This window comes from Lissotriton vulgaris, chromosome 10 (genome assembly GCF_964263255.1).
Source record: "Lissotriton vulgaris chromosome 10, aLisVul1.2, whole genome shotgun sequence".
Lineage (NCBI taxonomy): Eukaryota > Metazoa > Chordata > Amphibia > Caudata > Salamandridae > Lissotriton > Lissotriton vulgaris.
The window spans coordinates 64262928-64289640 of record NC_141698.1 but is presented as its reverse complement, the minus strand read 5'-3'; the positions used below and the strand labels follow the sequence as shown (position 1 = coordinate 64289640).

General features: G+C 44.6%; 1 protein-coding gene across 1 annotated transcript in view; it reads right to left on the bottom strand.

Annotated features, from left to right (window-relative positions):
- The window catches only part of LOC147684635 (hexosaminidase D-like), a 242608-nt gene that overhangs the window by 59780 nt on the left and 156115 nt on the right, over positions 1-26713 (bottom strand). Inside the window, exons 10-11 of the mRNA XM_086940480.1 lie at positions 25285-25367; positions 2073-2151 (exon numbers count right to left, since the gene is read on the bottom strand). Coding sequence (XP_086796606.1) covers positions 2073-2151; positions 25285-25367 — 162 coding nt within the window. The remainder of the gene's footprint in view (positions 1-2072; positions 2152-25284; positions 25368-26713) is intronic.

Sequence of the window (26713 nt, the reverse complement as noted above, 5' to 3'; positions counted from 1 at the left end):
ACAGGCCCTCAACAACCCAAGTAGACAGTCCTAAAGGGAGCAGGCGTATCACTCTAAAATGGCAGTAGCACTGGTAGTTTCCACAGAGAGTGAAGTAGTGTGGCTCACTAGTGAAGTAGTGTGGCTCACTGGTTAGAGGCGGCAGACCCGAGAGCAGAGGACGGCCCGGGACCAGGGTTCGAATCCCGGCGCGGCAGGTTTCTGGACCAGGGTCAGCGGACTCGATAATTCTCTCGCCTCGGTGCCCACTCTGATCAGCGATCACACTCGGCAACTCTGGGCATTAGCTTGCCTCATCTTCACTAACGGCCCCACCAGACCGCCGGGGATGCCTGGTCTCACCCTGGAGATACCCATTAAGGGACCATCTCTCAGGGAAGCTAGGAAGGGTTTCGCAGCAGTCGAAGCGCCTTGGGACCCTCCGGGTAAGTAGTGCGCTATATAAATGCCTATACATTTACATTTACAGATACAGCGGACATGCTGCTGATTTTTCTTTCTTCGTAACCAAGCCTCTTGATCTCCTTGTCACTGTACGACAGAGGGAAGGGGCATGAGATCTCATGGTTGGAGAGACAATTAGAGGATCCACTTGCATATCTTCCCTTAGAAATACTGGGGCTGTATTTGTTCTGAAGACAAGACGGGAAGTATTGATCGTAACAAGCATAAGACCTGTCTGTCTGATTCCAGTGGTCAGAGAGCAAGGGTAGCATCACTCTCCAGACCTCTCAGACGTAGCATCCAGGCATTCTCGCTCATCATGTTCATGGAGCTAGATGTTTACAAACTACTCCTAGGTCAGCCAATGCTTGCATTTATATAGAAGGGGAAAGTGAGGCACGAACATAACCCAAAGGTTGTAAGGGTCAAAAGAAGCTTTCTTTTTTCACAGGAAGGGCATTTAATGAAGAGTTATGGTACTTTTGTGGAAAAAGAAAATTGTTTCCTGTCAAGAAATGGTTACACTGTAACTAGAAAAAACAATGTCAAATGGTTTTGAAATATATATAGTTTGATGGCTGGACAATGTCTGCTGATCCTTGTACAGGAGATCAAAATAAAACTGAACTCAGCTCCACTGATACTGTATGATAGGCTCATGAAAGATATGCCTTCTTAAAAGGACAGTTTCACAGCTTCTAAGGGCTGTAGCCTATCTACTTGCAAAACTATTTGTTGGGGACAAGCTTTTAAATAACTAATTTCTCATTCTTAAATGCCTTAACAGTCAAAATTAGACTTTCTGGAAAAACTAAAGCTCATCTGATCGAACTCTAGCTAAAACAGTCATTTCCCTTATCTCCTTATCTCAGAATAATGGTGCCTCCTGTCAGTGATTCACGTTTACTTTCTCACTTCCCCTACATCCGCTTAGCTCTTTCCTGCCTTCCCCCTTCCTGATTCCAATAAATCTGAGACATACTCTATCTCTTTTTGTACCCTCCAACTATCTGCCTTTGAGCCTCTCACCTCAACCCTTCTCTGATCCCACCCAGAATGCTTTTCTGCTTTTCAGCCTCATCTTACATCATTATTCTTTTTTTCATTGGAAGATTTGTTTTTCTCCAGGGTTTTACCTTTACCTTAAGGATCAAAAGTCTATAAACATATCAACATTTACTTCTGATTCATTGTAAGTGATAAATGCCATTGGTCAGTTATATGTACAGAGGACTGATATCTTTTGGTGGAGTGCGCTTTATAGGAATTAATATAAATTTATTGTCCCTATTTTCTTTCATTTTTTTTATTTTGTATAAATAAAAGTGAATTTATTTTTTGTAGAAAAAGTTTCAAAATGTATTATTATTTTTTCAGACTGGCTTTTCTGAAGAAAAGGATTTGCATTCTTTAAGTTTGTGACGTACTTCGGGATCCCGCACGTCAGCAGGATTATTAGGTTCTAATACTATTAATAACGATTCCTTGGGGGAGAACCCATGTCTCACAAGTGCGCTCAGAATGCTCCAGGTACAGCCTGTTGAACACACTTGAGCATTTAGTATAAAAGGAACAGTTGGAAACATCTATCTCGTGCCACTTACTGCAACAAAGAAAGGGACACATACCAAATGTTTGAAGTCAAATTCAGGTCCTGAAATCCCAGTGATTCCAAAACATGCTTCTTAGCTTGTTTGGTGAAATTACCTGAAAATAAAGTCAAACATAAAATCAGAGAAAATAGAAGAGCAACCAACTTCCGGAAGATTTAACCTCAACACATTGCATCCAATACATCAAATCCCCTTTGTTGTGAAAGAGGAAATGTAGTGGAAGTGCTATTGTATAGTGGATGAGACAATGCAGTGCACCCCGATGCAGGCATTTTAGGCGCTATATTAGACTGTTGATGCATTGGCAAACAGTAAAGTAACATACTACATCCAGGACTTTATAAAGCCGCTCAAGGGGATGCTCAGGACTTTATATTATATCAAAGATCAATCTATTGAGAATATTTTATATCATACTGGGGATCAGAACAGTGTCCAAGAATTTATATTATACAGGTACTTAAAGCAGTGGCATATTTGTACATCGTACAGGGCCTCAGAGCAGCACCCAAGACTTGTACCAGAGTTCAGCGCATTGCCATTATTTTATATCATATAGGGGCTCAGAGCAGTGGCCAGAACTTGATATCATACTCAAAGCAACGCCAGTTTGTATCTTGTACCGGAGCTAATAGTAGCATCATAATTCTATATATACTGAGACTCAGAGTGGTTTGCAAGACTTTAAATCATAATCAAATTAATAGAAGTATAGAATAAGTTACTTACCTTCCGTTATGCCTTATCTGGTGGAGGCTCTATCTTGCAGCTGATTCCTTATCTTATAATTATCCCCAGGTGTCAGATTGGGTCTGGAAATTTTCTGGTAGTACCACTGCACGCCAGAAGGTGGCATCTGTCGGTTACATGGGGTATCATTGACATCGTCCATGCCAGAAGCGATGTGCACGGCACCTTTATGGGCGCCACCTCGGTGCACTGATGCCAGTTCATTTTCATGACTTTCCACGCAGGTAGCTCAGCGCCACAATGAAGACGGACTACTGGTGTGAGTTGCTAGGGCCCTTCGTAAGGAGAACCCTCAGTTGTTCATCAGGTCGCAGAGCGGGGGGATCGGTATGGAATTTGCGGCTAGATAGGGTCTCTGAAGGTAAGTAACTTGTTCATCTGAAAGAGACTTCTACTCGCAGATTCCTTACCTCAGAATAGATAACAAATCAATGCCTCCCCGGAGGCGAGTCTGCGAACACTCGTATACCAGAAAGTCCTGCAGGACCGAACTGGCAAAATGCCCATCCCAATGGACCTGACTGTCCAGGCAGTAGTGCTTTGTGAACGTGAGCAGTGAAGCCCACGTTGCAGCCTGACAGATGCCAGGACCGGAACTCCACGAGCTAATGAAGAGAACCCAGCTTTGGCTCTGGTACAATGATCATGCAAGCCTTCAGGTGGTTGCGCTTTGGGCAATAGGTAGCAGATTTGTATGCAGGCACAATCTATCTGTAGATGGTTAATTTCTGCACATCCTTCCCTTTCATGGCCCCAACGTACCCTACGAAGAGTTGGTCATCCTCCCAGAATTAGTTTATGAGTTCAAGGTAGAACGACAACTCATTGTCTGGATCCAGACGGTGGAATCTCTCCTCTTGATTCGAAGGACAAGATTGGGCAAGAAATGTAGGCAGGCTGATTGTCTGGCCTACATGGAAAGGGGTGACAACCTTTGGGAGTACAGAGGTACAGGTCCGGATGACCAATTTCTCAGGAGAAAACATGGTCTAAGGCGGTTGCACCAAGAGAGCCTGAAACTCGCTGACCCTCATGACAGATGTAATGGCACAAGAAATGCGGTTTTGATGGTTAATAACTGAACAGGGAAGTTGTGTAACGGCTCAAAAGGAGAGTATATCAGCAAAGTAAGGATCAGGTTCAAGTCCAACTGGGGCATTATGATTTATCTGGGGGAAACGTGCTGCAAACCCTTGAGGAATGTCATCACAATGGGTGACTTTAATAAGGAAGTTTAGTCTGGCAACCGCGAAAATTTAGAAATGGCTGAAAGATAGCCCATAACTGTGTCCAGAGCAGTGCTCTGCCAGGCCAAAGAAAAAACAATTAAATGGACCTGAAAAAACAGGAGCAGATAGAGGATCAATGTTTTTTGATACACACCATGCCACAAATTTGTTCTATCAGCAGGTGTATACCGATTTGGTGGATGGATTCCTGGCAGCCAGACTAAATCAGACTTTTGGAGGAAGGTTGAAGCCGGTCAACTGTTGCTGCTCAATCTCCACTCATGAAGGTGTAGAGTGTGCAGGTTTGGGACCAGAACCCTCTCCTGCTGGTGCAACAGAAGATCCTTCCAAAGAGGCTGCTTGCCTGGATGATCAATGCTCATACTCAACAGCTCGGGATACCAGACTCTCTGAGCCCACTCCAGAGCCACAAGAATGACTTGGGCCAGGTTATTCCTGATCTTCTTGAGAATTCTGGGCAGGAGTGGTATTGGCTGAAAGATGTACAGGAGGCCGTACCTCCACTCAAGACAAAAAGAGTCTCAGAGCGAGAGCTGCCTTGGAAACTCCAGAACGAAGAACAGCTGACATTGTGAGTTCTTGGTGGTGGTGAATAGATCTAACTAAGGCTCTCCCCAATCTTGGAAGAGGACTTGCTTCACGTCTGGATGGAGACGGCATTCATGAGCTGCTAGGCATTATGGGCTGAGTGTGTCCGCGTTGGAGTTCAGGGAGCCCGCCAAGTGTTCAACCACCAGAGAAATGCCTTGGTGTTCCAGCAATGTCCAGAGACGCAGGGCTTCTTGACTAAGAGTCCATGATCCCACCCACCCTGCTTGTTGCAGTACCACATGGTGGTGGTGTTGTAAATGAACACCTGCACAAGCCTTCCTTTGATGAACAGTATAAAGGCCTTCAACAGCAAGCACATTGCTCAAAGCTCCAACAAGTTTATGTGGAGTCCAGACTAAGCCAGAGACCACAGTCTTCTGATCTCCACCTCTCCCAGGGGGTCTTCCCAGCCCAGAAGTGACACATCTGTTATTACAGTCAGAAATATTTGAGGAAGGGAGATGAGTTTATGTGGGTGAGAAGAGCGGTAATACAGCTTTGGGGCTTTGTTAATTTACAAATCTGTACTGTTTATTGGCCAAGAGCACACACAAAAAAAGAAACTTGAACACAACAATGTCTGGCATATGTACAAGAATCTCGAGATCCAGTTGTGGGGTATATTTAAGCACTTGACAGGCATAGTGATGATCTTTCATTCCTTCACAGGGCCCCAGAGATGGCTGCCACCGCCACCACCCTCAAACAAAGGAGTATGAAGAAGAGGTAAGTAGTGTGTTTCTGTATCTTAATTCCACAGTCACCAAGCACCCCTGTCTCCCCATGCCTGAGTCTCTCATTCCACCCTTCCCTTGTAGTGAGATGCTCTAACTGTGATAATGCCCAAGAGAAGAGTGACAAGAGTGAGAATCCCTCTTCTTACGTCACCATCACAAAAAAAGATACAATAATTGACAGTAAGGAATAAGGATAGGGAGTTGCCAAAACCAACACAAAAGTCTCTTTCTTGAGTCCTCTAGATCCTTTCCTGCCCCCCCCCCCCCCAGCAAGCCGGTTGTAGCCCCCTCTCTCACCAGACTAGCCACAACTCTCCAGAGTTGGGTCAGACTGGCTGCATCCCTTCTGGCGGCATCCGCCACTCTTCTGACCAGGTCTCCGAGGGCTATTCCGTCTACTGGTCGGTACCTTACCTCTCTACCTCATCGTCCTCTCGGGTGCTCGGGCCGCTCCACTGCTCGTGTTTACCACAGTGGAGCTTCCCCTGTTCTGTCAGCATCGGCCTGCAGCATTTTGGAAGGGGACCCAGAAGTCAGTTTTGCCATGGCCAGCCAACCCGTCTCCTTTTTCAATTGCATGGCCCCGCCCTCCTCCTCCTGAAAGGAGATGTACATCGTCAGTGTTTGAGGAATGATCCCTGACTGCCATCTTTCCTCTAACAAGTTGTCCTTCTTTCCTGTCAGGTGCCCTCAATCGTGGTATGTGGAGGTGCAGTCGCATTTATCAGGTAAGGAGAGGGTGTGGAAGGGGGGTCCCTTCACATACCTCCATCCCTACTTTCTTCTTTGGAAGAAACAGATCTACTGGGTATCGGGACAAAAAGTCTGCATTTACCTGTTCTTCCACTTATGATGTTAGGTTTTAAAACTGAAAGGTCGTAGTGCCACAAACCAGCTACGATGCGTGGAGTATTGCTTTCATTAAATGACATACACTCAAGAGGTGCGTGGGCAGTGTACACGGAAAATTCTCATCCTTCAAGACAATAGGGAAGGGCTACTATAGCCCTTAAAAGACTACATCTTCTTCTTCTACCATTGAATAATTCTTCTCCGAGGGGAAACAGTTTTCGGCTGATCTACAAAATGAGTTTCTCAATTCCCTCTTTGTCTTTCCGGGTCAAAACTGCACCCAGCTCCACCCCTGAGGCATCTGTTTGTAGGATGAACAGCTGTGAACAATCAGGGCTACGGAGAATAGGTTCAGATACAAGAGAGTCCTTTAACATACAGAAGGCACTTAAATAGTCTGTGAGGGTTGGCATAACCCTAATTCAGCTTATTTACCTTTCTTCAAGGGATCAGTCTAAGGAGCTGATAATTGGGAATAATGAGGTATAAAGCATCGGTAATAGCTTATCAGTCCTGGGGTTCACCTTGAGGTTTACAGAACTTAATGTTTGAAGGACATTTCTTATCTGCTAGATGTGGGTTTCCCACACCCTACACCCGGACTGGCCTTTGCGGGCACCAGACGTTTTGCCGGTGGTCTGGAAGGGTGGGAGCAGGTTTTGGACAGATGGTGGCCATTTTTGCTACTAGAGGCCAGTTTTGCAGCAGCAGCCCAACCCACCCCCTCCCCCAGGGCCAGTCAAACTTAACTTCCAGGACTAGTTTGCGTACTCAGACCGGCCCCGTGGGATTGTAGATAACAATATTGTCGATACACGCCGCAGCATACACCTGGTGTGAATTTAGTAGGGTATTCATCATTCGTTGAAAGGTCGCCGGGCCCCATGCAATCTGAAAGGGAGGACAGTGAATTGGTATAACCCCCCTGGAGTGGAGAATGTGTTTTTTTCTTTGGGATGGAGGGACCGGCCAATAGCCCTTACAGAGGTCTATGGGGCTAATTTACTGGGCTTCTCCTAGTTTTTCAATCATTTCACGACTCTGGGAATGGGATAGGTGTTGAATTTAGATATTTTATTCACCTCCCTAAAGTCAATCCAATAACGTATTGTGCCATCTGGTTTTGGGACTATGCCAATAGGAGAGTTCCATTAGCTTACGGACGTCTCAATAATTCTCATTTTCAGAACTGATTGTACCTCATCCTCAATGGCTTGTCTACGGGCCTCAGGTATCCTACAACGTTTTAATCCGACTTTCTCCCCAGGCTTGGCATGGAGTGATAAATCAAATGGGTCCTTCTCGGGATGGTAGAAAATACCCTTTTATATGACTTTAACTGTTCAAAGCAGTTCTTGTTGTTATTTCCCTTCTAACTCGGGATCAATACAGGTCATGAGTAGATCGGGTTCTTCAGGGGTGGAGCCAAAGAGGGCTAGTCGTGGGCCTTCCCATTTCTTCAATATATTCACATGATAGATTTTTTCATCTCAATTTAGTAGGTGACTGGAGTAACTCACTCTAAAACCTTAAAGAGTCAATGCTATTGTCACAACATTTTATCGCCAAAGGAAGGTAAAATCAACAATACTAGATCGTCTACCTCAAATTCTCTTGAGCATAGCACGTTTATCATATTGGTCTTTTTGTGCCTGCTGCACCTGTTCTAGGTTTTGTCTCGTTATTGAATCTAATTTAAATGTGTCTTTAATTCTGTTACACAGCCCAGCAGGGTGTTAATCTTTTTCCTGTTCCCAAGACTCTTTCGCCATATCTAATAGAGTACGAGGTTTGCAGCCAAACACCAATTTAAAGGGTGAAAATCTTGTACTGCTCTGTTCTTGACATCTGATAGCAGAAAGGGCTAGTGGTAACAATTAATTGTTCCCACTTTCGGACTTCTAAATCTAATAGTTTTTTTAATGTGGCTTTTAATGTTGCATTCTATGACACCATCTGTTTGGGGATAGTAAGCAGCGGTGCTCATCTGTTTAATCCCCAATTGTGCACATATTGGTTTAATTAATTTGGAGGTAAAGGGGACCCCTGGTCTGTTAATCTTTCTTGGGGGGAAGCGGAACCTTGAGAAGAGCTCAGTAAGGATAGTGGTAGGGTGGCGTAAGAGAATGGCCTCAGGATATCATGTGGCGTTTGGGTACCCACTCTTAGAGGTTATCAATGGGCCAATAATGACCATCTCCACCCGAGAAAAAGGGTAATCAATTATCGGTAGGGTTAATAAGGGGGCTTACTGGGTACTATGCTTTTGACAAACTGAGCAGTCCCTACAGTATTTCTTTATATGGCTATAAGTACCAGGCTATTACAAACGCTCCAGGACTGCTCCCTCTGTCTTCTTAGGAACACAATGTCCTCCTAGTAGATGAGTAAGGGCCAAAAACAAAACTTTATCTCTAAAGGGGGTGGGAATGAGTAATGGCTTAGGCTGGGTGCCTCCCCTCTTGCTATATAGTAACCCGTGTTGTGTGAATAACTGGGAACCTACTGCATGAGGATCGTCTTCTTCCTTACTGTCTGGAAGCAATAGACAAACCTCAACAGCAGAGCCATTCACAGCCTCGTGACCCAGGACCCTAGTAAAAGGCACAATTGCTTGGGACAAGAAAATGTCAGCTTCCAAACAGTGGCATTTTCAGAATTATGACTTAAAATCTGACTTTTTGGAAATTAAAGAGGATTTTTAATTACAATTCATTGAATCGTAAACAGGTTGAAATGGCAGTTTAAAACTGTATTACAGGCTGCAACGGCAGGCCTGAGACATGTTCTAAAAGGCTACTGGAGTAGGTGGCACAAGGAGTGCTACAGGCCAACTATTAACATTTAATTAACTGGCCTGAGCACATATAGTGCAATTAGCTACGGACTTATTAGTAAATTAAATGCACCATTTATGCAAATGCCAATTGTACAATGTTTTAGGGACAGAACACAGGCACTGTACCACCGATTAGCAGGGGAAAAGTGCACAGAGTCCTAATGCCAACAAAAACGGGTTCAGCAACGAGACAGAAATCTGGGGGTGACCCTCCAAAAGAGGGGTGGGGGGAGGTGCAAAAGCCAGATTCTGGAAATTCCCTCTTCTGACCCATTTGTTTGCAGTCATGAGATTCAGTATCAGCCTGCATTCTGTCTGAATATTTTTTCTGGACTAAAAATTACCTCAAATACATTCCTGTTCCTCACTGAGCCAGTGGAACCGGTTCTATGGCCCACTTCATCAGTAGAACACACATTTTGTTATATATAGGACCAAGAGAGATTATACTTTTGTGCATTTGTTGGTGTAATTGGTGGTGGTCTATTGAAACGATTAGCATTTCCACTTTGTACTCTATACAGCAGTCATCTGTTGGTGATGTCTCGCCCCTCTTCAGGTTAAAGTTGAATACTCACCCACTTTAGGCAAGCACATAAAGATGAGGAAGGAGGAGAATCATTGTTGTGAGTTGTTTTGACTCTGCTCTGCTGAGAAAGATTCTTCTCTGATAAGGTCAAGGTTACTGTTGTTGTTATTGCGGTTGAGGTTGATACCAACTAGGTGACTGAACACTCTATAATAGGTAGTAGTAATTATCTCTCTCATTGAAGAAGGCACATAAAAACTTCTTTTTCTCAAGCCTTTCAACATTGAAGGTTTCTGTCTCACTATGCATCTGCTGCATTTCTTCGTAGATATGCAGACAAATATGTACTGAACCAATAAAGGAAAGGTTCAGTATTTTCAACAGAGCCTCATTCCCTACAGTTGTTACCTATAATTTGGATGATTTTCTAAAGGTAACTTTATGGCAGTACTATGCTTAAATCATCTTGCTCACACTATATGTTTTAGGAGCTAATGCATGCCTTTTATGTACAGAAGAGACAAGGGCGTTAGTTGGGCTTATTGTAAAGAACATATCTGTAGTATCCTGTATAAGCATTTATCCTGTTGCTTTCTCCCTAGCTGATCAGCTTTGAATGTGCTGCATGGAATGTTGGTGTGGTGATGATGAATGGAATGTTTGGGTGCCTATGAGATGAGGTGTGACAGTTGGAGTTGGGAATGAGCAGCAGGCAGGCTTCACTCCGTGGGGCTCCTCTACATGAACTTACCATGCTACAAGTAAGACTGAATAAACCTTCTTAAACTACTAGTCGGGCTACTGGATCTTCATTACTACATTTGGCAACAAGGATGGATTTTGTCCAGTGTGGCCATACACGGGTGAGAGATTGCTCACCGGCTAAGTGTTTTATGTCATATAGTCTTTGTCTCTTAATTATCTTACCAAGTCGTGGATTGCTACTACGTATTTTATATCCTCGCTCTGCCAATTCTGTGTATTTGCTTATTGCATATCAGCACTGACTGATTATTTACTATTTAGGTGTTGTTTTTTTAGTGCGTGCAAGGCCTTTGTTTTCATTTATGTTGCTGCTGTGGTAACATCTTTCTGGTATGCGTGGAGCAGGGTGTCCCACTCATTGGTGCGTGGATTTTCCTACAGTTTCATATTTTAAATGACATCTTAGGCTACATTACTACATTGAACTTTTCATATCCCTTACACGTGGCATTGCATTATGGATTGGATGTGCCCATTTTCTTGGATTATCTTTTGTGCCCTGACACGAGGGTGGTGCATTACTTCTATGCTATGACGTGTGTTAGTCATTCCTATGGCTAGTTCGTGTCATGCTGTGTTGTGCCACATCTCATCTCTGTCTGTCCAGTGGGTGTGGCTGTTTCTTTTGCCATATTTTATGAATTTCTATAGAGGGAGAGGATGGGGATATACTATCTTGATTATTATTTATGCATCTTTTTTATTTCTATTTATACATGCATCTTCTTCATTTTTATTCATCTATCTATCTCCTTTATTTTTCTCAATGTTTTTTTATGGTTCTTCTGGTTAATGCTTTATTCCTTCTTGCAGTTTCATGTTTGCTATATAAAGGGAGAGGATATGTAGTATCCTGTATTCATGTATATGCATTTATCCTGTTGTGTTCTCCCTAGCGGCTCAGCCAGTGTGAATGTGCTGCATGGAATGTTGGTGTGGTGATGATGAATGGAATGTTTGGTTGCCTGTGAGGTGAGGTGTGACAGTTGGAGTATGGGCTGAGCAGCACGCAGGCTACTTCTGGTGGGGCTCCTCTACATGAACTACAACTACGACTAAATAAACCTTCTTGAACAACTTCACGGCTACTGGATATTCATCACTACAATATCCTGTTCAGATGGGCAGTATTACTTTAATAGACTTGGTGCAGTGGCTTCTGTTGGAGTGTGTGTCAGAAACCTGTCTTCGGAAAGTTCTTCTCGACCTGGAATTAGAGGGTGTGGCAGTCTGGGAGAAAAACGCAGATATAGTGTATGAGGGACTGCGGCAGGTGGCGACTCTACTGGGATACCCCACTTCATGGCCCTTTGTGCAGAGACATCTTGAATAGTTAGACTATCCATCAAAGTGTTCTACAAAGGAGAACAGGAGGTGAGGTAGGTGTTTAAGAATGGGAGTCTGAAAAATGTATTTTGCTGCGTCAATGAATCTCCTGGAAGGCAGTCCTCACACATATATCTTTATTTTATGCCTGGGAGGTTGAACTACCATAGGCAGTACCTCATCAGGTTGGATTTATGGAATAGGTATCTCAGATGGCATACTAGGCCTAATAGCAGCTGTAGCAGCAGCAAAGAATGGAACCTGATAAGCACAGGAGGATGCATCAAAGGAGAGCTGGACAGTTTGCACACTAGAGATATGGATATGTCAAATGGACCATCGCAGATCTGGGGGACAATGGATGCAACTTCAGCAGCTGTAGAGTTGTCTGTAGTGGGTCATCTGGTGAAAGGAACATGACTGGGGCTACTGGTCTGCCTGGAAACTCTTGCGTAGATATAGAAGACAGAAAACCCTTCTACAGCTTTGAAGGAGCCTGCACTTCCTTTAAAATATTGCACAACACTGAGTGCAATATGTAACACTATTAGGAATAGTGATTCCCTAATTGTTATTTTCTGCGAATTCCAATTAGATAATTGCAATTCCTAATGTATGAAACTCCATGAGTTTCATTTAGCATTTCCTTGGGGGTCGCAAATCGTCCTACCTCATTAATATTAATGAGGTAGGTCGCAATTTGCGACCAATTGGGAATCGCGAAAATCATGGGGAGGGTGGCCTGCTGACCACCATGTCTGTGGTTGCTTTTAAATAAATAAATCTTTTTTTTTAATGCAGCTCGTTTTCCTTAAAGAAAAACTGGGTGTGCTTCAAATAATTTTAAGTTTTCCTTTCATTTTTTAAGAGCAGGCAGGGGTCCGTGGGACTGCCTGCTGTTGAAAAATGTTTTCATCAACATTCACAAAAGGGAAGGGGTCCCCTGGGGAATCCTTCCCATTTGGGAATGGGTTAACATCACATTGAATCTGATGGTAAACTGCAAATGTTTTGCAACCGGTATTTAGTTGCAAAACATTCATACATATCACTGCGATTCGGTATTAGCAAGAGACACCATAATACACCCCTTCCTAATACTGACTCGCAAACCCATTTTGCGATTTGTTAACAGGTTTCCGTATCGCAAAATAGAAGTTGGTACATTGGAAAAGCATTTTTTGAGTTCGCAAACAGGCCGATTCTAACGTAAAATAGCTTCATACATGTATCTTGACATCACTCCTTTGGTCTCAAGTGATACAGCAGCAGTTGTTCAGACGTAATAAAATTCCTTCACAGTGACACACAATGCCAGAAATGTTGGGGTTTATCATGCAATACAGTTTTGGGTATTATTTTTATGCAAATGGATAAAGGAACACTGAATAATTCTGAAAACATAGTCTATGCAAGGGGATATTTGTTCTACTATAATAACCGTTTTCCCTAAAAACGGTTTCCTGGTACGGTGAACAAGCGCTCAGGAAACCCCACATGCTGATAAGGATGAGGAATACTCAACTGTTTATGATTAACACTGAAGATCCTCCAAGGCAGAAGAAAAAGAGTTTCTAGGAATGCATCTGAATATAATACATTGTTTTGTTAATGAATTTCTTTTTTCTTTTTTTTTTTTAGAAACCGAAAAAAGTTGTGACTGTAGTAGGCTTAGAGATGGTTTGACACTAACGCTACAATTTCAACACACATAGTCTTGCGTGTAGATCTCCACTGCTGTCGCAGTGAAAGCCGCCAAGGAAAATGCTAATCTTCTAATGAGAATATCCAAGTGTAACTCATCCATATCAACGTATCAAAGGAAAGCACCGAGCTAACTTGTGTAAGGACTGAACAGATTCCCTCTAAACAAATCCCACACCTCGTTTGATGAATCGTTAGACTGACAAAGGAATATAGATGCAAGGCCAATGCATCGCTAAGACTTGCCCAAAAGTATGAAGTTGCTGTTTTGGGCAAAAGCCTTCAAAGCACAAATTTAACCTGCATGTACTGATTAGAGACCAAGGTGTATGCAATGGTTAAAAGTGCTAAAAATTGATGAATCCCCTGTAAAGGTTTTGTTCCAACAGCTAAGAAACCATCTGTAACGAGGTGCACAGATACATACCCAAACAACATGGAGTCGCCCTGACAGCAGGAGCATAGAGGAAAGGCGTGGGCTCCTGTGGGGTGGCTCCTAATGGGTGAAAAGGGAGTCCCGACTAGATAGAGGAATTTTGGCAAAGTAAAGATGAGTAAGGAATCAGGTCGCAATCCCAGGACAGCGTGCAGAGCTGAGATAAGGAAGGGCCACAAACTGCGTGCGTATTTCTTTCCTGCAAGGAAGACAGATATCCAACCAGGAAACCAGAACTACAGGCATCCCACAAGGAAAACGGCGGAAATCACATGATTACACTCCAGGAATGGGAGTGGAGTCAGGGTTTTTTTGTTGGGGGGTGGAGAATAAGGATGCAGGAAACAACAGGAACAAGAGGAAGGAAAAAAGTTGAGGAACGGGGAATGTGGCGACCAATGGATACTTGGGAAGAGGAGGGGAAGAAGGAAGGAGTGGCCAATTCCTATAAAATTCAGGAAGGAACCGATCAGGAGAGGACACAAAACGAGAACAGTACCAATTCGGACATAGGAAACTATGTCTCAGGCGAAGGCATTCCATGCCCACTTTGAGAGAAAGAGTAACACCTGGGTCTAACTGAACTGTTGGAAGATGGTCCAGGGACTGAAGAAGCAAATATGCATCCTTAAAGACTTGTGATAAAACTTTTTAGGACTGGAGTAACTTTTTGAGAGCTCACTCGATTTTTGATATACAGTCTTTAATTGTGAATATCTTCATGAGTGTTGAGTTAATCTGAGAAGAGATGTAGATAAATACTTAGGTGACATATTAAATAAAGTTCTGTCCAAAGTCCTTTGTGTACCGGACGATTCGGTACACCATCTTACCAACATCGTTGCATAGGGTCTGTTGTTTTCTCTCTGTAGGAAATATTGAAATTTCTAAACCCTTGCCTTGGTCACCAATCTAGAGCAGTCCATTACCCACCAAATGCCTGTAATGTATTTCACAACCTAATTAGGAAAGGCTGATTTATGATTCAATTTTTTATGAACCCTTTCCTCACACTAATACATAATGTATATACTACTATAACACCGACTAACAGCTCATATATTCAATAATTGTCTATCTCTATCAATGAGTTAACCTCAAATGTAAATCAACCAACCACTGGCCTCAACAACACAAGATCGTGCAGACTTTTTAGTGACCATAAACTGGAACAAAATGGGTAACATTTTTCTCTCTCAATGAGCATCATGAAATGTCAAATATCAATAACTAGGGAGTTTTAAGATATTTATGAGGACATGTCTGTATCAATTAGGAAGTGGCAAAATTGCTAAACATGTTGGAAAAAAAAACGGACTACTGAAAAGACACCCGACACCAGTCTGTGACAGACTGATGCAAAAGTCAACACGCAAGATATAAACACAAACAATTCAGTAGAAGAGCAGGGTCTATCATAGATAATGAAAAGGTAACTCATATTTTTTTAAATAATATGCCACAGTAACTGATCACAAACCACCTAAGAGGTAAAAGATGCATGGTTAATCTTCTAGCACTGAGATCAACTTTTGTGCCACTGGTTGCAGACACAGGACGGTGCGCATTCTATAAAATGTTATATGCTGCTCATTTAGATGATGTTTGAGACACCAATGATCTCTCCGGAGACCTCTACTTTAGTTCTGACATAAGAAAATAAAACATCGTCAACAGGACATAAAGCCCTTATCTCAAGGTTTGCTGCCAGAATTTTATATGCATAGCTCTCAAAACACCTGGCTTCTCAATTGTAATAACAGGCTAACTCTGGATAAAAAACTGGGATATATAGATATATAGACTGATTTAGGCAATAATAAAACGTAACAGAATAGTAACAATGACAGATTACCATTAAATATTGCTGATGGACATGGTCAGTAAGATTTAGGGATAACTTTAGGTAAATACCATGCTCTCAAAATGGCTTCCTTAATTTAAGCCTCCCAGGTCATAACACCCTATTATGCACCATGTTATTCCCAACAGGTCAAGACTAATCAACCTCCCTTGATACAGAGAAAGTTTTCTCTAGAGTATTTTATTTATTTGAAAAGTTTTATAAAGCGCAAACAAGACCCAGATCGGGTGTAAGAGTGCTGTACAAAGAGGACAATTTGCGTTGCCGTGAGGAGACAGTAAAAGACAATACAAAAAGGGTAGCATAGGTGGAACCAGGTGAAGGCCCTACTAGATGAGGCTGTGCAGTTTAAGCAGCGCATTACTCCGCAAGAACGATACAGTACATTTCGAATCGAGTACATATTTCAAAACATATAGAGAAAATGATTGTCTAAAATACATTACAATACACAAAGTAAAAATGATTGTCAAGCACTCGAGGGAAGTGATTATCACATGACATAGAAGCTATTGCTGCTGAAGTTCTTCCAAAAGTAGCCATTTGACTTGTTTCTTGAATGAAGCAGTCGAGGGGTTGGCTTTGATTTCCGTTGGTAGGGCATTCCAGATTCTTGGAGCCAGCCCTGAAAAGATGTGATTGTAAGTTCTTTTTTTGTTAAATTTGGGTGGTTTCAGGAGTAAGGTGTTGGAGCTTCTTAAGTTTTGACTGGAACCAGAGAGCTTGAGTTTCTTTGCCAGGTAAACGGGGCTATTGCGGTGTATAGCTTTATGTGTCAGACATGCTATCTTGAAGCGGATCCTTTCAAGGGAAGCCAGTTAAGTTGAATTAGGTCTGGTGTAATATGATCATGTTTTCTGGAGCCTGTGATTAGTCTGGCAGAAGCATTCAGGTTAGCTCTTAGCGGAGCTGACCTTGCTTTAGGAAGCCCTACTAGGGTTACCAAGCCATATTCTACTTGTGAGATAACAAGGGATTGGACTGCTGACTGGATGTCCTCGGGAGGTAGAAAAGGTTTGATTTTCCCGAGAGTGTGGAGCTGATGATTAGCACTCTTTGTAGTGGCACTGATGTGTCCTTGCATGTTAAGATATTTGTCCAGGGGGACACCTAAAGAGCAAGCGGAGTCCACCACGTGCAGGTAGCAGTTGAGTGCAGAGATATTTTTGATCCACTTTTGCGTGGGGGTCTCTTGGTTGCGGGGTGTAATCAGGAGAAATTCCGTTTTGAGGGAGTTTAGTAACAGATAGTTATGCGTTAGCCATTGTTGAGTTTTTTGGAGTGCTCCACTATAATCTCTGAATGGCAAATCAAATCGGTCTGATTGTGGAGAATCTTCATTCCAGTCGGAATGGTTCCAGGCTGACCTATCACCCAAAAATCTCAAGCACCTTCTGAAATAGGAACGAAGCACAGAACATAGACCATGCGGTCTAATTAAAATGTGAGGCACAAGGGAGATCTTGTCCTGCCATTGTATTCGCCCCTACATCCATTTCTCAACTCTTAGGCAGTGTCTTTGAATGTTAATGTTTGAATTACACCTCACTTCCATTAGAGTCAAACAAGAACAAGCTCCCAGTTTGCACTCCTTATGATTTCACCTCTGTCGAGAGAAGGATGCCTGTGCTGTGTTACAAATTGGGCTCTTTAGTATGTAACCGGTGTAAGAAATCGGAGGAAATATTGAAGTAGATGTTATGAACTTATTTTTAGTTTTTTCATCACACACTCTCTGTGTGCAGCATTAAAACAAGCTGTTTTCTGAAAAGTGTGTATGTGTCTTGCAAATGTAAAAGGAATATGCTACTTACCAGTATGCATCTGTTCTTGGCATGTAGGGCTGCTGACATTCATATCTGTGCATAGATTGCTGCCTAGTGTTGGGTCCGGATGATTGCACATTGTTGTCCTGGAAGAGTCTTCGAAGTATCACGAGATAGGTGGCTCCTCCCCTGGACTACAGTGCGCATGGGCATCCTCTCTATCCCCAGATTGTTTTTCGCCATTGTGGCGTAGATGGAGTGTAATACTGAAAGTGATGACCATGCCTGAAAATAATTCTGAGTGCTACAGCTGCGACAGGCACCGGGGAGGAGGGCGGCGATATGAATGTCAGCAGCCCTACATGCCAAGAACAGACGCATACTGGTAAGTAGCATATTCCGTTCGAGGCATGTGGGCTGCTGAATTCATATCTGTGCATAGAATAAATAGCAGTTACCTCCTTAGTGGCGGTTGCCCGTGCCAGCTGCAGCAGTCTGAAAGAGTTCTGAGAACAGCCTGTCCTACAGCAGCTTGCTGTTTGGGGTGTACATCTACGCAGTAGTGTTTGGTAAATGTATGTATGGTGGTCCATGTGGCTGCTCTACATATATCCTCTAGAGGAATGTTCCCTAGGAAAGCCATGGATGCCCCTAGTTTGCGTGTGGAATGCGCTCTTGGGTGAACTCTTAAAGTGCGTTTAGCCTTTTGATAACAGATTTGTATGCCTTTAACAATCCATCTGGCTATACCCGATTTGGAAATGGGGTTGCCTTTGTGTTGTGGAGAGAAGGCAACAAACAGTTGTTTAGTCTTTCTAAAGTCTTTTGTCCTGTCGATGTAATACAGGAGAGCCCTTTTAACATCTAAGGTGTGCAGTGCTCTGTCTGCCACTGAATCTGGGTTAGGAAAGAAAACTGGCAGTTCTATGTTTTGATTAATGTGGAACTGCGAGATTACCTTTGGCATGAACTTGGGGTTGGTGCGCAGCACTACCCTATTAGCATGAATTTGTAGGTAGGGCTCCTGAATTGTCAGGGCTTGAAGCTCACTGACTCTTCGTAGCGATGTGATGGCTATTATAAAAGCTACTTTCCATGTAAGAAACTGTATCTCACAAGAATGAAGAGGCTCAAAGGGGGGCCCCATGAGCCTGGTGAGAACGATATTTAGATTCCAGACAGGCGAAGGAGGGTGTCTGGGAGGGATTACTCTTTTAAGGCCTTCCAAGAAGGCTTTAATGGCAGGCACTCTGAAGAGGGAAAGATGCTGCCTGTTTTGAAGATAAGCAGCCATTTAATTAATCAAAGGAAGAATGGACACTTGGTACTACTTAACCATTGGTTAAGTTGGGACACTCTCATAAACGCGGTGTTGTTCGTGCGGTGTATATCTTTCTTCCGCCCCTCACTCGCGTTGTGGCATTTATCATTGAGTGTTCCAACAACGTGCTATATGCCAAGCCTCAACCAGAGGCAACCTCTGGCGCAAGTAGCAGTGTCCAGAGATAAAAAATGCATGGAAAGGGCACCCAGAAAAAGTTTGTAAAAAACATATACTGCACCCGTGGTGAGTTTTAATGAAAAAAGGTGAAGTATTGTTATTAAAATTAAGGATTGCGGTATTACTGGAGGTCGTGTTAATGAATCTCCTTATACCTTATAAACTACAGTGTCAACATGTTTCTGCTCCATGTGGCCCAGCCGGGTCTACGGAGCATTCGTCAGGACAGAACATAACAAATGAACAACAGACAACAAGGGGATTACTTGCACGATTTGTGTAGTAATATGATTTCAAAAGTTGTATCCAAAGGAGCCTTTTGGAAATTTTCTGAAAAAAGGCATAGTGATAAGCAGCCATGGCAGCCAAATGTATCCTAATGGAACTATACGCTAGATTGCATTGATATAGATGCAGCAAGTAACATATGATGTTTTGCGTGGACGCATCTAGCGGATTAATGTCATTGTTGGAACAGTACATGACAAAAAGTTTCCATTTGGCTGCATAGCACGCCCTGGTTGTAGGCCGCCTTGCCTCTTTGATGATGTTCATACACTCAGGGGGCAAGTTGAGGTAGCCAAACTCTATGACCTCAGGAGCCAAATCGCTAGGCTCAACTGTTGCGGATCTGGGTTCTGAATGTCTCCACGGCTCTGAGTGAGGAGGCTGGAAGTGAGGCGCAACCGTTGGTGAGGCACCACTGAAAATTCAAGGAACATGGTGTACCAAGCTTGCTGTGCCCACATTGGAGCAACCAGGATGAGCGTCATGGAGTGCTGCCACAGTTTGCGCGCCACCAGCGGTATGAGTGGGGCTGGGGGAAAAGCGTACGCAAATCTGCCTGACCAGTTCATCCATATCGTATTGCCCTGAGACTGCTGGTGTGGGAACCTGGCGGCGAAGTTTGGGCATTTTGCGTTCTCTTTTGTGGCGAAGAGGTCGATCTCTGGATGACCCCACTGCTGGAAGTATGGTTGGAGCACCGAGGGGTGAATCTCCCACTCGTGAATCTGATGACTGTGCCTGCTGAGTAGGTCCGCCATCTGGTTGTCTATGCCCGGGAGATGTTCCGCCATGAGGAAGATGTTCCTCTGAATGGCCCACTTCCACATGCTCTGGGCTAAGTGAGAGAGCTGCGGGGAGTGTGTGCCTCCCTGTTTCTGGATGTAATACATGGCAGTCATGTTGTCCATCCGGATCAACATGACCTTGCTGCACAGGTGAAACTTGAACGCTTTCAGTGCCATGAAGATTGCCAACAGCTCCAAAAGGTTGACATGCATCCTCTGCTGTTGTGCCGTCCATAGTCCCTGCACACTGTAATGGAGGACATGCGCTCCCCAACCCTGGAGAGATGCGTCCGTCGTTAGCACTATCTGTGGGACAGGCTCTTGGAATGGTCGTCCCCTGCAAAGGTTTTGTGGATTCCACCAATGCAGAGAGTTGTATGCACGACCGGTCACCAACACTAGGTCTTTTAGATTTCCATGAGCCTGGTTCCACTGTCGCGCTAAGCATTCTTGAAGGGGACGCATGTGCAGCCTCGCGTGCGGGACTATGAATATGCAGGAGGCCATCATACCGATCAGCTGCATGAACACCTGTGCTGGGAGCGATTGTTGAGGCCTGAACCTCCGAATGAGCAGCTGCATGCTGTTGATTCTGGCAGAATTCAGCTGCGCTGTAGCCGTCAGAGTGTTCAATGTTGCCCCTAGGTACTGTTGCACATGGGCGGGCTGCAGGTGCGACTTTGCGTAGTTGAGTGTGAACCCCAGACTGTGAAGGAGGTGAATTGTGCGTGACATGTGGCTGGCACACTGCTGGGCCGACTTTGCTTGAACAAGCCAGTTGTCCAGGTAGGGATAGACATGAATGTGTTGTCTTCGAAGGTGCGCCGCCACAGTCGCTAAGCCCTTTGTGAACACTCTGGGGGCAGTGGTGACCCCGAAAGGCAGGACCTTGAATTGGTAATGCTGATTGTTGATGGTGAACCTGAGATATTTCTTGTGACTTCGGTGAATGGGAATGTGGAAATATGCATCCTTGAGGTCCAGGGTCGCTAAGAAGTCGCCCTGACTGAGCAACGGCAGGACCTGCTGTAAAGTTAACATATGAAAGTGTTCTGACAGTATGTACTGGTTGAGGGGTCTGAGGTCTAGAATGGGCCGCAGGGAACCGTCCTTTTTTGGGATTAAGAAGTACAGAGAGTACACTCCTGTACCTCGTTCTTCTGCAGGCACGAGCTCTATTGCCCCTTTTTGCAGCATGGAGAGTATTTCTTGCTGCAATAAGTGCATGTGCTCTGCGGACATAGGACGGTGCCTTGGGGGTATGTTGGGGGGGGGGGGTGGAGGTTAGTTCCAGACAATAGCTGTATTGGATAAGTTGTCTCACCCACCTATCCGTGGTAATGCCTTCCCAGACTGGCAGGAACTGCTGGAGTCTTCCCCCGACAGGTGTTAGATGGTCAGGGGGCAGTGACAAGGCGTCACTGCTTGTTGGGAGCGGAGGATCTGGCATTGTTATTGCCACGTCCTCTGCCCTTGGCGCTGTTCCCACGGTATCCACCCCTGGTATTCTTTGTATAGGTGGATTGGGTGCTCCCTTTGGTGTACTGGGCTTGCTCTAAAGCCTGTCCTCTAGAGGCTCCCCTATTACCGGAGCGACGAAAGGGACTGCCCCGAGGGTTGTGTCTACCTCGAGACCAAAAAGGAAGTCTGGGTTAACCGGCTGGTTGAGCAGAGTTGTTTGAATCTCGGGTTTGAACCCAGAGATGCGGAGCCATGCGTGACGTCTCAACATTACACTAGTGTTAATGGCCCTAGCTGCTGTGTCTGCCGCATCCAGTGCGCATTTGATGGATGCATTAGGAATTAACTTCCCCTCCTGTATGATCATTTCTGCTCCCTCTTTGTAAACATCAGGCAGGTGTTGCAACAACTGTTCTAGTGTGTCGTAGTGAGCCCTATCGTATCTAGCCAATAGGGCCTGTGTATTTGAGATCCTCCAAATATTAGCAGCCTGTGCTGCCACTCGCTTTCCTGACGCCTCCAAGATCTTTGAATCTTTGTTGGGAGGAGGAGCGTCACCACTAGTTAGCGAGTTTGCCCTCTTGCGGGCATTGGCCACTACGAGGGAGTCCAATGGGAGTTGTCCTTTGATGTAGGTGGGGTCCACTGGAGCAGGCCTATATTTTTTTTCAATCCTTGGGTTGATAACCCTTGCTTTTGTGGGCTCTTTGAAAATGTCCGCAGCATGCTTGAGGACCCCTTTTAGCATAGGCAAAGTCTTTGTGGATCTTTCAGAGGTGGAGAAAGTGTCAAATAAGAAATCTTCTTCCACAGGTTCTGCGTGCATTTCCACGTCATGGTTGAGGGCTGCCCTTTCTATCAAAGCGTTAAACGCCGCCGTGTCTTCAGTAGGCGAGGGTTTGACATTGTAGGACTGAGCGTCCGGTGCAGCTTGTGGATCGTCAGGGTCTACAGTTTGATCTACAGCATCAGGCCATTGCTGAGGTTCCTCCTGGTCAGCGTCAGCGTGATAAGTGAAGGCTGCTTGACCATATTCATCACCCATGTCCTCCTCACTCTGTGCTGGAGAGTATGCCATCTGTTGTGGATAGCTTTGAACGTGTTCAAAAAGAACTGGTGATGTGGCAGAGTCTTTCTTCCTTTTAAGAGGGATTTTATAAGCCTCTAAGGGATGTTCAGGTGCAATCTTCCGTTTATGGATGGTAAGCCTGCCCGATTCCGAGTCGATGAAGAGTTTCGACTGGTTGTCGTACGAGGGTTCTTGGAACACAACCTCTTCAGAGGTGGGCCTCGAAGGTGCAGACAACGTTTTGGAAGGGTCGGCGCCTTTGTGGTGTTCGAGTGGCTTGGCTCGAGCCGTTGGCGGAGGACCGAATTTAATCGGAGGTTAGCCGACCTTCTTTGAGCCTGCCGTAGCGGTCGATCCGAGCTGCTTCGGCGACTCAGTAGTACGTTTGCTTGATTGCGTCGACTCGGGCTCCCGGTGCATAGCATGCACGGCCTTGGGCATCGATGTGACCTGCTGTTTCGGGTCGACTTTGGCTTTCGACTCGAGGTGTTTGCTTAGGAGCGGCTTGAGCGCTGAAATCTTCGGCTCAACAGCCTTCTTGGCCTGGAGGCCTTTGGTCTTGTCGCCATGTTTGTGCGTCGACGCCGACGCAGACTGCGTCGAGGTGACGTGCTTGACGGTAGAGCCCTGTTTTGACGCTCCAGTCTTCGAGGCGACGGCCCCTTTCGACGCTGAAGGGTCGTCGATAGTCTTTGACATGACTGGCGTCGACGTCGATCCGACGACCACTTTAAGTAGTTTCGGTTTCGATTTTGGCTCTGTAGGTTTCGGTTTCGATTTCGAAGAATCGACCGATGGCTCCTTCGAGGTGTTCTTAGCCTGGCTTGGACGCGGGGCTATAGAATGTAAAGGAAGATCTTGGCTAAGGCCTTTCGGGGATGCCTCGACCTGAGCCGTAGGGAGCGTATTGTCCGTAGTAGGCCCCGCTACTGGGGTTGGGCCCGGCTCATCACTGGAGTCGTCATCGATGGCTCTGATGGCCCCCTCGTCGTCCCCTACCTCGACGACGTCTTCTTCGTGGACGTATTCCTCGTCTTGCTCGTCCACCTCGAAGTTGGAATCATGCTCCGACGCTGATTCCGACTGCTCGTCAGGATATTCTTCTTCTTCTACTTCTTCGGCGCCTTCGTCGTCACCGGCCTCGAAGATGTTGACCGGCTCGGGCGCCGACTTCTGCGCTGACTGTCTTGCTGCGCGTCGAACTCGAAGCGTCTTCTTGGAGCGGAACATCGAGCAGGCCATACAGCTGGCCTCGTCATGCTCGGGGGATAAACATTTATTGCACACTGGGTGCACATCAATGTGGGGGTATTTCGAATTGCAGACGGGGCATCGTTTAAACGGGCTCCGATCCATCGTCGTCGTAGTTTGGGCCTTTGGTGTCGAAAGCGAAAAACTGCTTCCGACGTCCGGTTCGAAGAACTGGAGAAGAAACAGGCACCGAATGAGACAATACCGACGCTTCGAAGGCCTTTTGACCTTAGGAAAGAGTCAATACAAAGTTTCCGAACTGGAGTCGAGAAAGTACATCCGAACCCAATGGCGGAAAAAAACAATCTGGGGATGGAGAGGATGCCCATGCGTACTGTAGTCCAGGGGAGGAGCCACCTATCTTGTGATACTTCGAAGACTCTTCCAGGACAACAATGTGCAATCATCCGGACCCAACACTAGGCGGCGATCTATGCACAGATATGAATTCAGCAGCCCACATGCCTCGAACATATATCTTCTCCTGTGTCATGGATTTAATGATATTCTCCTCTAGTCTACTTTCCTGACAACCTACCAGCTGAATTCTTTTTTTATTCTTGAAACATTAGCATTTTGTCCCTATACAGAGGCTGTATGGCGCCTGACAGATAACACTGTAGGTAGGAAGGCAATAGAGCCCTTTCAACACACTCCATATACAGCAGGCAAATGGGTTACATTATGCACCGCCTCACAAAGGTCGACATGCAGAGTAACATACACAAAATAATAAAGCAGCCACGTCTAATATTGCACAATGGAAAGTTAATCTCACGCTGCAACTGATTGGAAACTCAGAATTCCCAGGGCATTATCTGTAAGGAGGACTGTTACACACCTAACCAAAAAGTGAGGTTTTTAAAAAATGTTTAAAGCTGCATGTGGGCCAGTATAGACCTTTCAGTACAATTATTTCCAGAGTAGCTCAAAGACGGCCAGACCTGTTCCAGATTTTCAGAATAGCCACATAAGACATATACCTATAAAGTTTCTTAACGGAACTCTTTTATGTGATCAAAGATCATTCAAAACGTTGTCTATGCGTCCAACCCTCTCGGACCTACGTTGAGCATCCCGACAATAGCAGATTCATTTCAACCTTGCCACCAGCCTTTCATTCTGAGCCATTTTGCTCTACTAGCACACCAAAGTCAGAACTTTTTGCCAGAATATACCATTAGAAAAGGGACCATTTGCAACAGGAAAGTAAAGGATATACTTGGTGTAGAATTAGCATACCTACCCTCTGGAATTGTATCTTTCCCCTGCCCCCACTAACATTGCATGAATGAATCTAGAAAGTTCACCAGCTTGTGCACTTGCAAAGTCCAGCACTGAGCAAAAGTACCATATACCCTCGGCAAGAACATCATCTGTACTCCTGAGCCATATTTCAATGGCGTCCACCTACCCAGGACGGTCCTTACTTGTTCCTTACTGTTCAAACTGGAGTATCTCACCGTGTTCCAGGGTCTGCAGGCAGACGGCAAGGGAAGGAATACCCACAGGCAGCAACTCGCAAAGCGCCGAAAAGTGATCATATCTGAAAAAAAACAGTGTGTGCCAAAGCAAGTTAATTTGTTTTACCGGTCAGTAGGGAAAACAGTTTCTGTTCAAGTAAAACTGGTAAAGATGAGGTTTAAAAGAGAAGGATGTATTACATCTGGAGTTAATTCTGAAAAAATAACATTATCCAAATTAATGCAGGGATATACTGTATCATTGTATTTTGAGGCTCACTGTGATAGTATGTGCTATATTATCCATGTGCTATTGTTGCTAGTGCTAATAACGCCTGTGGTAAATCCAGAATGTTTACATCTCTCAGCAGCACTCACACCAACCAGTAACAGGCAAAACTATAACTCTACCAAAAAGCAGGTACAAATACAAGCTGGACAGAGACTCGACACAGATGGAAATGTTCTTTCACAAGAGTACAATGATAAGAAAATGGCATCGCTGTGATGTACACAAGTAACAAATTTAAAAGAAATGGAATAACTATTCAAAAACACCACTCGCCACACACACTGAAAAATTAGAATTTATCACTACTGGGAGACCTGAACATGCATTTAGAAGACACCACCTGCAAACTAGGTCAGGCTCCTATTGAGGATTTGGGTGCTCTCAACCTCGATTTGATTAATTCCTCCCCCAATCACAAAGCTGGTAACTTGCTGGACTAAATTTTCTCTAATATCACTGGTCTCACCTCAGATCCTCCTCTTCCAATACTCTGGTCTGATCGTTTTGCAGTGCCTTTTTCCATACCTTCCTCCTCTCCACTCAGTCCCCCAGTAAGCGGACCTTAAGTCATGACCAGAAAGTGGATCAAACTCAACATTACTGCCCTAAATAAGAGTTTATCAGACACCCCTACTCAATTAGTGCATTAGTCGACAATTGGCATAGAATCTCTCTCGACCTAACCCTGCCAGCTAAAATCAAATTTGTGTCCAGGCGGTACCCCCTGGTTTAGCTACAGGAACAAAAGAAACTAAGAAACTCAAGAGAGTCTGGAGGTAGCAATATGATGATTCAAAATATAAGACAGCCTTGAATAATTATTATAGACACTGTAGTGTTTAAGTGGTTCAAGAAATGTCTGACCCTAGCAATATCACTTACCCTCTATCACTTCCACATGCTCAATGTGAAGGGCTGGCAGATTTCTTTATAAAATAAAAGTGGCAAAAATCCGCCTTACTCTGGCTACTAGAGCTTTATCTGAAAACGGCAGCTCACACCTCACCCTATTCCTTCAGCTCCTGAGGAAACATCACCCACAGATACAACTCTATCACTGGCCCAACTTTAATCCTTTCCTCTCCTGGACTCAGCTTATCTCTTGGACATTCTGTTGTCTATTAAATTAGGTGTCCA